This window comes from Callorhinus ursinus, unplaced genomic scaffold, assembly GCF_003265705.2.
Source record: "Callorhinus ursinus isolate GAN/ISIS: 27379988/994484 unplaced genomic scaffold, GSC_fseal_2.0 scaffold14, whole genome shotgun sequence".
In the NCBI taxonomy this organism is placed as follows: Eukaryota; Metazoa; Chordata; class Mammalia; order Carnivora; family Otariidae; genus Callorhinus; species Callorhinus ursinus.
Window position 1 is genome coordinate 3,868,235 of NW_027397076.1, and position 14,318 is coordinate 3,882,552.

Genomic DNA, 14,318 nt, shown 5'->3' on the forward strand with positions numbered 1-14,318 from the left:
TTTTCCACTTGTCCTCTTCTTGATTGACTTCCTTCTCACTGTCCTATTGGGCTTAAGCCTTCCTGAAAAACATCCTTTTACTTCCATTTTCATGGGTTTCCAAAGGCAGTCAAGGTAAATGCAGGTGTTCGAAGTGCTTTGTTTAACCAGAAGTGTCTGCAATTAGAATAACTTTGAACTTATTGCACATGCTTTCTGACTATGTTCTTTGGCTTATATGGATTCTTTTTTTGACTGTTGAATGGTTGGTAACCTTCTATGGCTCACATAAACTTTTAGTATGAAATTTACTTCATTAATTTCCACTGCTTACTGTGCTTTTGGTATGAGAATGGGTTCATTATAACACCACAGGAGTAACTCTTTTAACCACCTAGAAATCAGACATTAAACAGTCAAGTTTTTATTTTCAAGGGTCTTTGTTTTGAGTAAAATGAGGCAGTGGTTTTTAAAATCTATCAATATGTATTTTTCTTTCCTGAGTTTGACTTTATTCCCAGCGAGCTTATCTATCTTGAGGTAGAGGGTAGAGAAGGAGGGAATTAGAAATGTTACAGCAGGAAAGAAGAAAATTCATGTTGAGGTTTTTTTCACTTTGAAGACAAAATAATAGGCTTAAAAGTCACTTACTGTGAAAAAAGGATTTTATAAATTCCTTTATCTCCTCCTGCACTATAACAAGACTCGGATGTTGGTTGTAACTGAAACCTCACTTTGTCTCCATTCTCTCCACAGCTTGGTTGTTCATGCCTCCTTCCTTTAACAGAAAAATACCCTAGTGTTCTTCCACTACTAAGCTAGTTTGAGTTTCTGTGACTTGTTGCTAAGGGTTCTAAGTCTTCTCAGTTACGAGAATTTTTTTAAAAGCCTGAACTTTGTGGGTCTCCGCTCCACACGATAACTGTTTTATCATCAGTATTTTGACTGAGAAAATCTAGCCAACACAGATCGACGGGCAGAAGGATACAATGAATTCAGTAATGCTTATGAATGAATTTTATTCATCACATCAAGATGTATATATACAATATTTGTAAAATGGGAGTGCCTGCAAGTCTAAGACATTGTTTATTCAGTGTATAAATGATGCTTGGGGACCACAGGGATTTGTAGATTCCTTGAAATAACTTGTCGCTCCACCTGTCTATTCCCAGACCCAGAGATGCTTCCTTCACAGGTTGGCAGCCACTGCTTTAGATGATTACCTTCTCCCCAAAGTCCTTCTCATCTGATTTGAAATGAGCGCTTTCCTGCCTTTCTCCAAGACCCCATTGGATTTACTCCAGCTCGTAAGTACCTCTTGACCCCATCCCACGCTTCTACACCTGCTGCCATCCAGGCCCCGCTCGCCCTCACAGGCACTGATGCGACAGTCGGTCTACCTGGTCTCTCTTCAGGTCTGTTCCTCTCCAGTCCGCACTCTGTACTGCAGGTGTTTCTCATTGTATCCTTGCTGGAAACACTGCTGCTCCTGTGTCCCAGCAGGACAGCCAGGATACCTTTGTTTCCGTCCCACTCCCACTTAACTGCTCGTGTTCTGCAAACGTGTCTTGTGCCTTCTGCTTATGAGCTTTTGTTTGAACCAGTTCTTCCGGCTAGAACAGTCTTTCTCCTACACATGGCAAGTTCATGCTCAGCTCAGATGTCACCTATGAGAGTCTGTCAATCAACCCCCACAAGCCACCTGGTCCGTGATAGCCATACCTTTTCCCGGCATCCTGTAAGCACCTTGGTGCAGGCTTTGGTGAGGGACTTCTCGCCACGTGGGCACTGTGGGGAAAGGAATAGTTAGTCACATTTCTATCTCTGAGCACCGCAGACAGTGCCTGGTGCATAGCAGATGCCCGATAAATGTTTACTGAACAAACTGATGTGGATTGGTATGCTTATGAGTACTGGTCTCTTGGAGACTAGCTCCTGAATAAGATTCAATGTTATTTTATTATAAAGCCATGGAGATGGAACAAGAAAAACCTGTTAAAATTATTTTCTCAATTGTTTTTTCCCCATTTCAGTCTCTTTTGACATTTTTTCCTCCCCAGTAAGACTTCATTTCGTCCGATTGCAAAAGCAACACATAGTTTAGTATTTACAAGGACATCAGGCTTGCGTTCAACTTTTGCTACTTCAGTGGCTATGCGCTTGTACACAGTACTTATCTCTTTATGCCTTCATTTTCTCATCTGAATAATGGAGGTTGTTGTAATAGTTCTTCCTAAGACAGTCATGAAGATGAAATTAGTGTACGGAAAAGCCCAGCACAGTAACCCGGCACGTGATTGCTCCATAAATATGCACAGCTGACATTATGGTCAATGCAGAAAAAGTAGTCTGTGAGAGCGGGGATACAGCTGGAGTCTTTGGCCCAGGATCTTCACTGCACTGCATTAAAAGAAAACATAAATCTGACTCCAGAAGCCTTGGATAAGAATCTTTAGGACAGCCTTTCTCAACCACGGTTCATGTGAACCACAAAGCTCAAAATGACCAAGTGACTCTTTTCTCCCCTGAGGATGCTACATATGAGCACCATTCTAGATGCACACGAGAGCTGGCTGACGGTATGCAAAGCTTGATTGAGGACACTGGGGTGTAGGCCCCCCCCCACCTTCAGAAAAGCCGCTCTGCTGCTTCTTGAAGACCTGGGGCAGAGCTCAGCACAGTGCTGCTTGTCTTCCGTGGAAACCTCATTTTCTCCAGCCTTCTCAGGATAGCTGATAAAAATCTCTCCCTCTGCACCTCCCTCACCCATGTGATAGGTTCCTAGAACCCCATTCATTTGTTCTTAGTCCACATGGTGCTCACCACATAGCCAGTAGTTCTGACAGGTGTCCCCTTCTCTTGAAAGAACCTGTGTCTCCCGACCCTTGTGTGCCCTCCTTCCTCGGAAATCGCTGTGAAGAGTGTCGCCAAGAAATGCATGTCCATAACTGGACTCTACAGCAGGAAACACTGACATTTTCCCCTACACTTACAGACTTCTCAAAGTCCTCTGGATACCTTGCCACTGCCAAATTCCTCTTCTTGACAAAAACTATAGAATTCTCTGGGCACTTAATCTAAGCGCGTCATGATTTGTGCTGCTGAGGCTTCCAAAGATGGGTGCTGTATGGCACAGCAAATCTGCCCTTTTGGAGCCATTCCTACGTCCCGTTGCTCTTCAGTGCCGACAAAGCTCATGCCGCCTCCCAGGAAGGTCCCAGGCAGCTTTCTTGCTGGGGAGGGCCACGAACAGTGGATGGAGGAATAATCCTGGGTAGGCAACTAGCACTGTCTACAATCCATATAATGGAATTATCATATAGCCATTACCTTTTGAAGAATATTTATTGACATGGGAAAATGCTCACAATATATTAAAGAAAGCAGGATACAAATCTGTAAATACAGTATGATCCCAGTCTTGTAATAAAATAAATTATATATGCATAGAAAAAATACAGGACAGAAATACACTAAAACATTAACAGTGATTATCTCGGTGCTGGGATTTGGGTGACTTAACTTTAACTTTCTGCATTTTCCAAACTTTTCATAATGAACATATATTCATAGGTTACTTTCATAATGGCGGGGGTGGGGGAGAAGTCCATACAGGTGACACCGGACACCTAGTATTGGGAGGCAGTGAGACTGATGTGGTGTTGAGGAACTACTCAGTACTTGCACCGCCTACGGCGGTGTCCCCATTTATAAAGGAGGGAAGATAACACCTCCCAGGACCACAGGTGTGGGAAAGGGGCCCCGCACGTCTGTCAGCTGTACTCAAGTGCCTTGTTGTAGTACTTGCATGCCCTGCGTCAGAGGGCAGGAGGGCTACGGACACGCGGGCCATCTGTATGCTCATCCCGGCTGTCAGCCGTCACGGCAGGCATCCGTCTGGGCAAGCCTGCAGCCCTGGTCTCTGACCTCAAGGATTCCAGGTCCTTGTTTGAAATCCAATCCTGCACAAGTCTTCCACTCACAGATCCACTGCAGGTCACCTCCCTGCTTATACTGTTCCTTAACCTGGTTCTGCTGGAATGGTTATTGCTTAAAATGGCCTGAGAATGCCCGCCTGCAGCACTCCAGAGTCCTAGGAGGCCCCAGGTAGGGTGGTGAGGGGAGGGAGGGAGGTGTTGGGAGTCAGGCCAGCCAGACTTGGACTCCTGTTTGCAGTGACACTGGGAAACTGAGGCCTGCGGGGATGGTCTCTATCAGATGCGACGAGGTTACTTGCGATAAGAGACCTGAAAAGCCCAGCACATAGTAAGGACTGAGCAGACGTTAGTTTTCTTTCCAGGGGCAAAATGAGGTCCTTCCTCTCCCCCTGCAAATGCTCTCTTCAAAAACAAAGCCTAGCTAACTAAGTACTAATACTTAGTGCCCGGTGCAGGGAAACGCTGAGTGAAACACACTCCTTGAAAGCAGGAGGGCGCAGCTACTTAAGCAGGACTAACGCTTCCTGTGCTGCTAAGATGCTCTTTCGGTTAACATGTCTTCACGTAGGCTCATGCCAACGCTATTTGCTTGTAGAAATTATAAAAATACTTTAGAAACGCATTTGTAGGATGAAGTAACAAAAATATTTTTTCTAAACTTTTTTCACCCAATCTAAATTTATGAATTGCCGAGTTTCATTTTATTTACTGTTAAAACATGGGTCACCCACCACTTCTCCAACTATCTGGATGAAAATCCTGAAGTATATTGTATTCTTCCTAGCCTTTCACTCCGGAGTATTCTGGACTTACTCAGTTTGGTAAAGTACAGTCCGAGTCCTCTCTCTGAGAATTCGTGTACGGGCCATGCTGTTGGTACAGTGCTTTCTGGGTCCACCAGGGTCCTTTGGGAAACAGACCGGCCCAGACCTGTGAGGCCGGTGTGGATTTCCTCCTCCTCCCTGCCTCCCTATCTGGTTTTCAGCGGGCCTTCAGCGGCTTTCGGTAGACCTGCCTTCTATTGAGCAGCCACCTCCTCTGCCGCTTTTTTTTTTTTTTTTTTTGAGTTATCTGGCTTTCAAGCCCACTAAAAAATCTGTTAGAAATGTATGCAAATTTTAGTAAAGAGGTAAAAGGAGAGATTCTTGAGGATCTCTCCTATGAGTAAATTGCAAGAAACTCTAGTGACTTCTTTGGCAGCTCAAAGGCCTTTAAAAACTACATCCTTTTACTGTTGTTTTGTCAGAGAAGGGATCTCTGGGTAAATGACATTTTCCACCAATACTCCATGTTACTTTACCTATCCTTAGAAGGGGTATTATGGTAAGTGAGATAAAGGATGTGAAAACACTTTAAAAAAGCATAAACTCTGAACTATTGTTTGCCCCATGTATCTGTAAAGAAACACACACAGATGGCTAAATTGAATCAACCCCAATGTTTTATTTAATTTAAAGTTTTAAAAGGCAGTGGTTAAGCACATTATCTATGTGTATATATGTACGCATGTATGTACATGTACATACATATATACAAGGGAACCAACCCCTTTCAGCTTTAGCCACTGATTAACTAGGCCCACTGTCTATTGCAGGATCCATATTCTACTTCTTCATATGACCAATTCTAAAAGTAAAAATAAACAGCCTTAATCAGTTTAACAGTAACTATTTGTGTTTCTTTTTTTTTTTAAATAAATAAAAGTTACCATTAAACTGATCACATATGGTAGAAAGGTCAAACACACACACAAGCGCACACACAGTCCCAATGTACAACCTGTGACCTATGAATGACCTGTATGTACAAATGGGTGCTGCTAACCCCCTCCACCCCCAGCAGAGGCCACGAGAGAACTCCCAGCACTCCGGGAGTCCCCATCCTCTCTGCTGGGTCGGAGGACGTGTGTTCCTGGCACCCCGAGTCAGACCTCAGAATGCATGCTCCCATGCAATGATACAGATGGGGGTTCAGTTCTATGGTACTAGTGTTAAGGTACGTAAGAGAATAAATAGGCATCTGTAGCTGCCTCAGAACTAAACCATCATTTATAACCCTTTAGAGGGAGAAATGTATTCTGAAGTTCTCGATAAGGGACCTACAAACTTTTTAGAATGTAATCAGTTTGCAAGTCTGGGGCTGTGTGTGTGCGTGTTTGTGCATTTCCACATATTTGTACAAAATTGAAGAGTGGGACTAGGTTTATGGAGCAGCTGCTTGGCTTCCATGTAGTCAGTCCTGATCTAACAAGTCACTTGCCTCAGCCCTTATTTAGCGGCTCATTCTGCTTCTCATGTGGCTCCGTCTGCTGGAGAGATTCAGAAGGGGCAGCTTTCACAGGCGAGAGAGGAAGGCCACGACTACATCTTCTAAGAACCTTGGCAAACAGAACGGCCAGATTCAACCAGGGCTGCTTTATAGGATGAAGTCCTTCAGTTCCATCCCGATGAAATGGAATTCCTCTTCTTCTGTGGTTAGCCCCTGCCACTCCATCTAACTGCAGCTCTGTACGAACGCCTCGGTATCGTGAAAACACAGGATCACCTCTTAAATATGCTGGATTCTCAACGAGTAAACCAGTTAATGTGTTTCTAGCCAAAGCAAGGGCATAAATGTTTTAGAGAAAAGACTCCCCTGGAGCTACAGAGAAAAGATGCTGATAAAAGCAATATTGAGAGTTGGGCAGGTGACGCTTTTAGTCTGTGTCAGAGCTGGTCTCTTCGATGACAGAGTACTGGTTGAGTGCTTCCTCCAAAGGCGTTATTGTCCCATCAGGTTTTAGTCCCATTGGTTTAAGCAACTCCTCTCTGGAAAAAGAGATAAAAGAGAGAAAAAAAAAAGTATTCACCAGCATCACACACACACCCCTCCCCCCGCCCAAATCCACATCCTTTTAAAAAGAAAAGTCTTTAAAAACCAAAGTATTTTTCCTCAAGCTCTCTGTGTGTTTGTAACAGGAAAGATGAAAGGGGCATGGAAAGAAAAAGAGGGAGATAAAAGACTCCATTCACACAGGCCAAACCTACTAAGCCAATTAAAAGTATGAAAAGTCAAGGTCTAAATGGGCTCAGGACAAGGAGCAGGTCTCTTCTGTTTTTAATAATTAACTTTTTTTCCTTTTGTGGATTCGTTGTTTTAGTGAAGTTGAAGCTGCCAAAATTTCACGGGTCCCAGTGGGCCAGGCATACAATCAAGTGCCTGATTTGATACGTATGGATTTCGTTCAGTGGAATAAATGTCAGATTTGATTTTGCCTCTCCAACCTCTAGCGATACATAAGTACTTCTCGAGTCAATCCAAGTCAACTGGGGACTTCCCCAACTTTCTCCCTCCCTTTTATTTCCTTCTCTCTCTCTTTCCTTTTTTTCTTTCTTTTTTAAACACCATTGCTTTTGTTTGTGGCAGTTTAATTATGGGATTGACAGCCATTTTAATCTCTTCAAAGCTCCCCAACTGCCTCTTTTCAGCTAATCCAATTATATCTACTCCACAAGTTACAGCCTCATCTAAAGATGATTAATTATTGATTAAGTCAATCAAAAAGCATTAGGAAAGATTTATTTAATCTTTTCATAGGCTCTTATTTATTACATGGAGATTATGGCAAATGTACCTGTTGAGTTGCTAACTCTAGTCCTCTTCCCACCCCCAGAATGTCAGCAGTGTACTTTAAGAGTAGCCTCAAAGAGGCACATGAGCTGCTTAAAATTTATTTCTCAAGGAAATGGGCATCACCCACTGAGAACATGTCTATAACCAGGAAGCCCCACGGCAGCAGCTGTAATGCTGGTGGGATCTGGAGCGGAGGGGACACTAAAACCGCTCTCCCTCTGCCTCCTTGCTGTTGTCCCGGAGGGCAGCACAGAGAAGGGCTCCCTCCTGGGGGGGGCCGGCCACACAGCAGTGTGATGTGTGAGAGGCGCAGTGAAACTCCTGGGGAGGGGTTAGAACAGCTCAGTGGTCCCTGGCTCAGCCAGCAGGAGCCGAATCGAGCAGCTCTGGCTAGCACCAGAGGACTATTTGAGTAATGGGATGGCTGCCTGGCTATGTTGAGGCTCCTGAGTTATAAAGGAGGAGATGTGGTTCCTGGTCCAAGAAATGGGGTCAGAATCATAGAACTTGAAGGGGCCTCAGAGATCATATAGTCCAACCCCCTTGTTTACTAAATGAGACTGAGTGACTTACCCAAGGTCACACACCTAGTGGCAAGCTGGACCTGGGACACAGGTCTCCTGCATCCCATGCTAGCACTCTTGGTGGTGTACCACCTCTGGATTAACTGCTCTAACTGCACTGCAGGAGCACACTGCATTCAGCTGTTCAATGTCTGTTCAACTCCTCCATGCCAGAAGCTAGGCCATACACGAGGCAGGGAAAGGAAGAGTGGGCACAACAGTCCTCAAGGAGCAGGTGAAACATATATGAAAAATAACTCCAAACATAATGGGGTAAATGCTATCCCAGAATCACGAACAAAGAACTGGCAGCTCCAGACATGAAGCACAGACCGAACTGCCTGGGGAAGGTAGGGTGGCATCACAAATAAGGTATCCAAGGCCGAGCAAAGAAGGCACAGAGCATCTGAGGCAAAGGAGACCAACGGGCTCTGTATGGTCCCATCTACTTGTGTGTTTTGTATCCCTTTTTGGACTGTGTCCATTTCTTTCTCTGTGCTCCCAGGAAGCTGTGAAAGGGCCCAGTGTTTGCAGAGGGGTGAGGTTCAATGAAGGAATGGCAGGAGGTAAGACTCAAGGGTAGTTTGGGGTCTAGCGGGTAAGTCTGGGTTTTGCTCTGTAAGCGATGTCACATCTGTTTTATAAGGCAGTGCTCTGGCAGCAATGGGGAAGGCGCACTGGACCAGGGAGAACATGGTGGCAGACAGACCAGTCATTAGAATGTCATGGTACAGTGTGTGTGACAGGAGACAGGATACTGGACTTGGGCTGTGACCCGCTGGAAGGGGAGAGGGCTGCTGAAGGAGAGACTGGGGGAGGGGCAGAATGTCCCTGTGGCCTCTGGCTCAGATGACCAAGAGGATGGTGATACAATTCACTGGAGCAAGAACACAGCAGATGAAGTAGATTTTGGTGGGGAGATGCTGACATCTCTCAGGACATGAAGAGCTTGAGGCCCTTGCATGACAGCCAGGTAGAAATGTTTAGGTGAAAGCTAGAAACAACCTGTTTCCATGAAAACTTCCCTCTAGCACTGATATATACCCCATACCTACATTTTTACAACACAGTTGCCTTGTTCCAACTGCTTGTGCTAAAGGATTTTGTGATACTGGACACTACTTACTAATGACGTAAAAGGACAAGGGGCTAACCTGCTAGGAATAAAACACTGAGGGACAAGAAAGTTGAAAGGTCTAAAGGGGCCTGTGGAAGAGGGTACAGTAAGATGGGGTAGGCAGCGAAGGGTCGGGGTAGATAGAAGCAGAACCCTGGATGGGACCAGAGGAATTCTATGGAGATGGCGATGAGACGCTGCGTGGACAGGCCCCTGCCCCGCCCCACTACCAACATGACTCCACTTCTGTGACAACAGGATGATGCTGGGCTAGCTACCAGCTGTACAAAGTAGCTACCACCTTCTCCAAATCTAGGGGGAATATTTTCAAATCAAGTCCATTGGTTTCATCCCGACTCCAATTTCATGATGGAAATAATTAAGAACATTACAGAAGTCTCATGGCCAAATTACAGGAACTTGTCTATGGGATAAAGGGGCCCATATTTTAATTCTCACCTGTGAACTATTCTTCTCAAGCATTTATTTTTTGGGTCCTTTGTATCACCCTCTTAGGGCTCCACAGGATGCCTAGACTTACGGGCACCTCTGTAGGAGAGGTGTCAGTGCTAACTGGCCACATAATTATGAATTTGTGCAAATGAATTAAGATAGCAATGTGATACAGTGTACAAAAACATCTGGAGTTAGGAAGTCTGTTTGGAGCCTTGGCTATTCACTTACCAGTTGTGTGATCTTGGGCAAGTCTGAGTCTCAGTTTCCCTGTCTGTGAATTGGGGATAACGCTAATATAGTTCTACCTAATTCCTAGTGATGATGTGAGGAGTAACCAGAAGAGAACCAGTGGTGGTGGCAATAACAACGATGTAGATCATGGGGTTCTATGAACTGCAAACAAGTCCTAAATATTAGTTACAGTGAAAAGCACACACAGGTTTTGGAGTCGGACAGATCTAGGTTCTAATCCTGGGTCCACCAGTCACTAACAGCAAAACCTGGAACTCTTTGAACTTCAATTTCCTTATCTATAGAATTGGGATAGAAATACCCACCTCACTGAGTTGTCACTAAGGCAAAAGGTCACTATACATATAAACTGTAGTATAATGGTTGGAATGTAGGTGGAACCGCAAGTTGCATTTCCTGTCTTTATGTGCTTATGGGAGGCTTCCCCAAGCTGGGTAGGGCACTCTGGGAGTAAGTGGGGGGGGGGGGATGAATATGCAGAAGCAAAAGACATGGTCCCTGTCCTCAAGAAGCTTTTAGTCAGTTCAGAAGATAAAACACACACACATTAAACAATATTAAAAGAATTACAGAACAGCAGATCAACAAGCTTGAGATGATTAACAGGCAAAGCCCTGCTTTCCCTAGCTTGACAGTTCATCAATATACTCTTACTGTAATTAAAACATATTTAAAGGAACTTCTTGTCCTGTTTGGGAGTGGAAGGAGAGAGGATCTCTCACAGCTATGTGACTATTTTTTCTGCTGGACTCCAGCCTTACTCGTCACATTCCCATCCCAACGTTTTTAATCTTCCTCTCTATCATGCAACTAACAGCCCACAAATACCCAAATGAAATCTTTGATATAAAGACTCACTCCTAAAAGGTCTGATGAATGACCTGGTTATACTACACTGTTTTATTTAATAAGATGTTATATCTAGATATCTAGATCAGAAAGATGTGGACGGAGAATGGGAAGCATTAACGAATACCACAGAAAGGTTATTCCACCATCATCTGGGTTAGGTACATGTGGGAGGGACACAGGAGGAGGTGGGGATGCTGATCACAGGCTCCTTGCAGGAGACGGACTCAGGGCCAGACTGTGATGGCAGGGACGGACATGGATTCATGGGGAGAAAGGCATCCTAGGAGCAGAAGAATTAGTCAAGCAAAGGCGCAGAAGCAAGAGTTAGTTGTGTGCAGAGATTGGCAAGCAGGCTGGTTTGGCTGAGGTAAAGGAAAAAGAAAGCTCAAAACAGATCTGGGGTACAAAAGAGGATCTGAATGGAGACTTTGAAATCCTAGGCTGGCAAGTCTGGACTATAGTTACAGAGGTATTTTTGTCTTCTATTTCATCTAAGTATTTATTAAAAATAACTCTCATTACAAAGTTTGAAAGCTATGAAACAGTATTGTCCTGACATGAAAAAGAAAATGTTCTATGCTATAAGTATTCAATTTTCATACTCCTATGTGTCTAGCACAGCGCCTTGCCAACAGCAGATCCTGTGTAAGTGTTTATGGACTAAACTGAGTTGCAGTTGATGTTATCTTGTACTTTCACAGAAAGGGAAAGTATAGTGTTTTATGGGACTCCTAACAAATAAACCATGATCAAGAGAAAAGCTAGATCTTTGGGTAGAAAATTCATTTTCATCATCAAGATCTACAAAGTTAGGAAAGATATTAGCCTTCTACAGGAAATTCTGCATAATACTTTCCAAGGATTTCTTGTTCTCTGCTAGACTGTGAGCAACTTGAGGACAGAGTCCATGTCTTATCTAACTGTGATCTGCAGTATCTAGTATAGGCTGGGGACACACAGTAAGTGCTCAATAAATGCTTATTAAGAGGCTATAATACATGGGTCATGGCATAAATGGAGAATGGTAGAGAACCATTTGTCAAGAATCCTTATATTATTTTAGTTATTATTTCCCCGATGAGTCAATGTCATTAGACATTCTGACAGTGCAGCAGAAGTCAGGCCCCCTTTGTACCACACAGTCTGGAATTCCCAACCACTAACTGGTGTAGACTCAGCTTCTTACACATTGGGGCATCGGGAGGTCTAGATTCTAGTCTCAGATCTTCCTCTAACTTGCTGGGTGTCCTTGGGCAAGTCATTTCCTTCTCAGGGCTTGAGTCTACCCATCTATAAAATGAAGGGGTTGGACAAGATGATCCCCAAGATTCTATTCTAAGAGTCTAAATATTAGGCTACTAAGTAATTTTGTTCTATTTAAAAAGCTGCTAGGTTTTTAAGACACTAAAACTCAATACTGCTAAGCCTTTGTTTCTAATCAAGATATATATTCTAAGCCTAAGAGTCAAACATAGCATCCTACCTGTAACTGACCGACACCAAGACTGGAAATCCTTTCTGCAAAACTACTGGCAGATGATTAGAATGATTACAAAAGTAAATCAAAGCAATGGCAAGTGTTACAAAGGAAGGATCTAAATTCAATCATGGCCCTCACTAAGCAGGCCATTTCATGAAGAGTTACTGGCCCTAAATATATGAAGGTCACATCTAAAAAGGATGGCTAGGTGTCAGATAATATGTACATCATGGTTAAACGGAGATACTGTATATTGAAATGTGCATCAGGATTAAGATATTCACATAGCAACAACTCCTTCATACTTACCTTTAATGCTATACACAGGCCTTAACACAAGTTAAGACTGCCCTCGTTATCATCAAAAAGTACAGTGATGTCTACTGGATAAAGAGCCCATTCTAGGCACTGTGACAGTATCATGGCGGGCTTCTCATCTGATCAGGCATCTGGCCAGGGAAGAGATAAGCCTCCAAGAATGTTCAACTGGAACGAAACATCATTTAGAAATTTGATCTTACTAAACGATAAGGAACCATAATCTATAAGGGCTTGGCCAGGCATGAGGACATAGATAAAGCACGTCCAAGAAAGGAAACCCTATTTTGCCCCAGCCTAACCCTTGGGACTGCTAATGGAAACCAAAAAATACTTTCTTAAAGATTTGGGGGGTGGGGTGGGAGATTATGGGATTTATACCATATTTAAAATTTTTTTTTCTTCCCCCAGATATATTTTAACATTTTCCTGAGCCACCATTTCCCTGTAAGGGTGGTCCTCTGGGATGCCTGGGCTTATACAATTTCTCAGAACCTTAGAGAAGGTTCCATTTCTTAGGGCTTCTGGTTCCTATGTAAGTCTTTCCCCCAGAAATGACAGTGCAATATTGGGGCTCAGATACTAACATACCCAATCGCACATTATAGAATAGGCCAGATGTATATGTGTATAAAACACCTTACTTGACCTGGAAGCAAGAGAATACTCTTGCCCACAGCACATGTTTTTGTGCAATACAAACAAAGCATTCAATTCAAGTGTACTTTTTGAAAAACAGGACATAATTAAGCAGTTGGTAAAATGCATTCTTGTTTCCCACTTGCAGATCTCCCAAGAGTCCCTTCGAATTTACCTATACGAGTTTCAGCTTCCCGCTTGCCACTTAGCTTGATAACGACTCAAAAATCATTCCCTTGTTTTCAAGGGCTCTTCTTTCTTGTCTGCTCTGTGTACTACAGGGCAGTATTGACACATGGAATTAATGACAGGGTCTGTAATGAAACAACAGTCATGCAAACACCAGTCTGCTCTTTTGATAAAACAGCATGTTAGAGACCTATTCACCTCCCTCTAATTGAGTACTGCATAATAGTTCCGATCCTTTTATGTAATATATTTTGTTCTATGATTAGAAAAGAAGAAAGGGGGAAACCTGTGAGGCATTGCTTCCTTCAATCGCCCCTGATTAATTCTCTGTTTCTAATGAGGGCGGCTGCTATTTAGGCAGGTTCTGTTACATAGTTGTTTTGTTGACTTCTGTACAATGTATAACAAAACCCAAGACGGGATAATTGGGAACCATTTCTGTGGCACAGGGATTCCTGCTCTTAATGTAAGGTTGGCTTGGAAAAAAAGAACCCTCACATTTTAAATTAGCCATTTCATATTTAACTCCTCTTCACATTTGAAAGATAGGATGAGAAACTGGTAAATAAATAAAACATTTTTAATAAACACAGAGCTTTTCCAAAAACGCCTGCTAGAATGGAGCCTGTGCTAGCCCGGAGAAAGCAGCTCTGTAATCTGCTCTAATTCCAAGTCTTAGAGTGCATCTTATTTCAAGATTTCAGCATCACTGGAATAGTCCATAATCCACCGAAGTACAGTGGACTACCTAATAATTTGTTGATATCTTACAAGTGTTTATAACCCCTTTTTCTCATAGAAAAATATTGTAACTTTGGCCATTGCTTAACATGTTCGGTTACATGCTAGGCAAGAATGTCCTTTGGGCTTGGACCCTGATCCTTCATCTTTCGTGATTTCCCATCTAATGGCTTCCTAGT

The 14,318-nt window shown here is 43.3% G+C and overlaps 1 protein-coding gene across 7 annotated transcripts in view; it reads right to left on the reverse strand.

Annotated features, from left to right (window-relative positions):
• Positions 1–5,343: 5,343 nt before the first annotated feature.
• RIC8B (RIC8 guanine nucleotide exchange factor B) overlaps positions 5,344–14,318 on the reverse strand; it is a 103,107-nt gene continuing 94,132 nt past the window's right edge. For 2 of the 7 annotated variants that reach the window (XR_003210289.2, XR_003210290.2), the window contains 3 exons: positions 13,385–13,523; positions 12,562–12,738; positions 5,344–6,727 (listed from right to left, as the gene is read on the reverse strand). Coding sequence is in view for 2 of the 7 variants with exons in the window: in XM_025882524.2 (XP_025738309.1) it covers positions 6,616–6,727 (112 nt within the window). In the remaining 5 variants the exon portion in view is untranslated. The remainder of the gene's footprint in view (positions 6,728–12,561; positions 12,739–13,384; positions 13,524–14,318) is intronic. The other 5 variants (XM_025882524.2, XM_025882527.2, XR_012380626.1 and 2 more) reach the window with 4 other exon arrangements.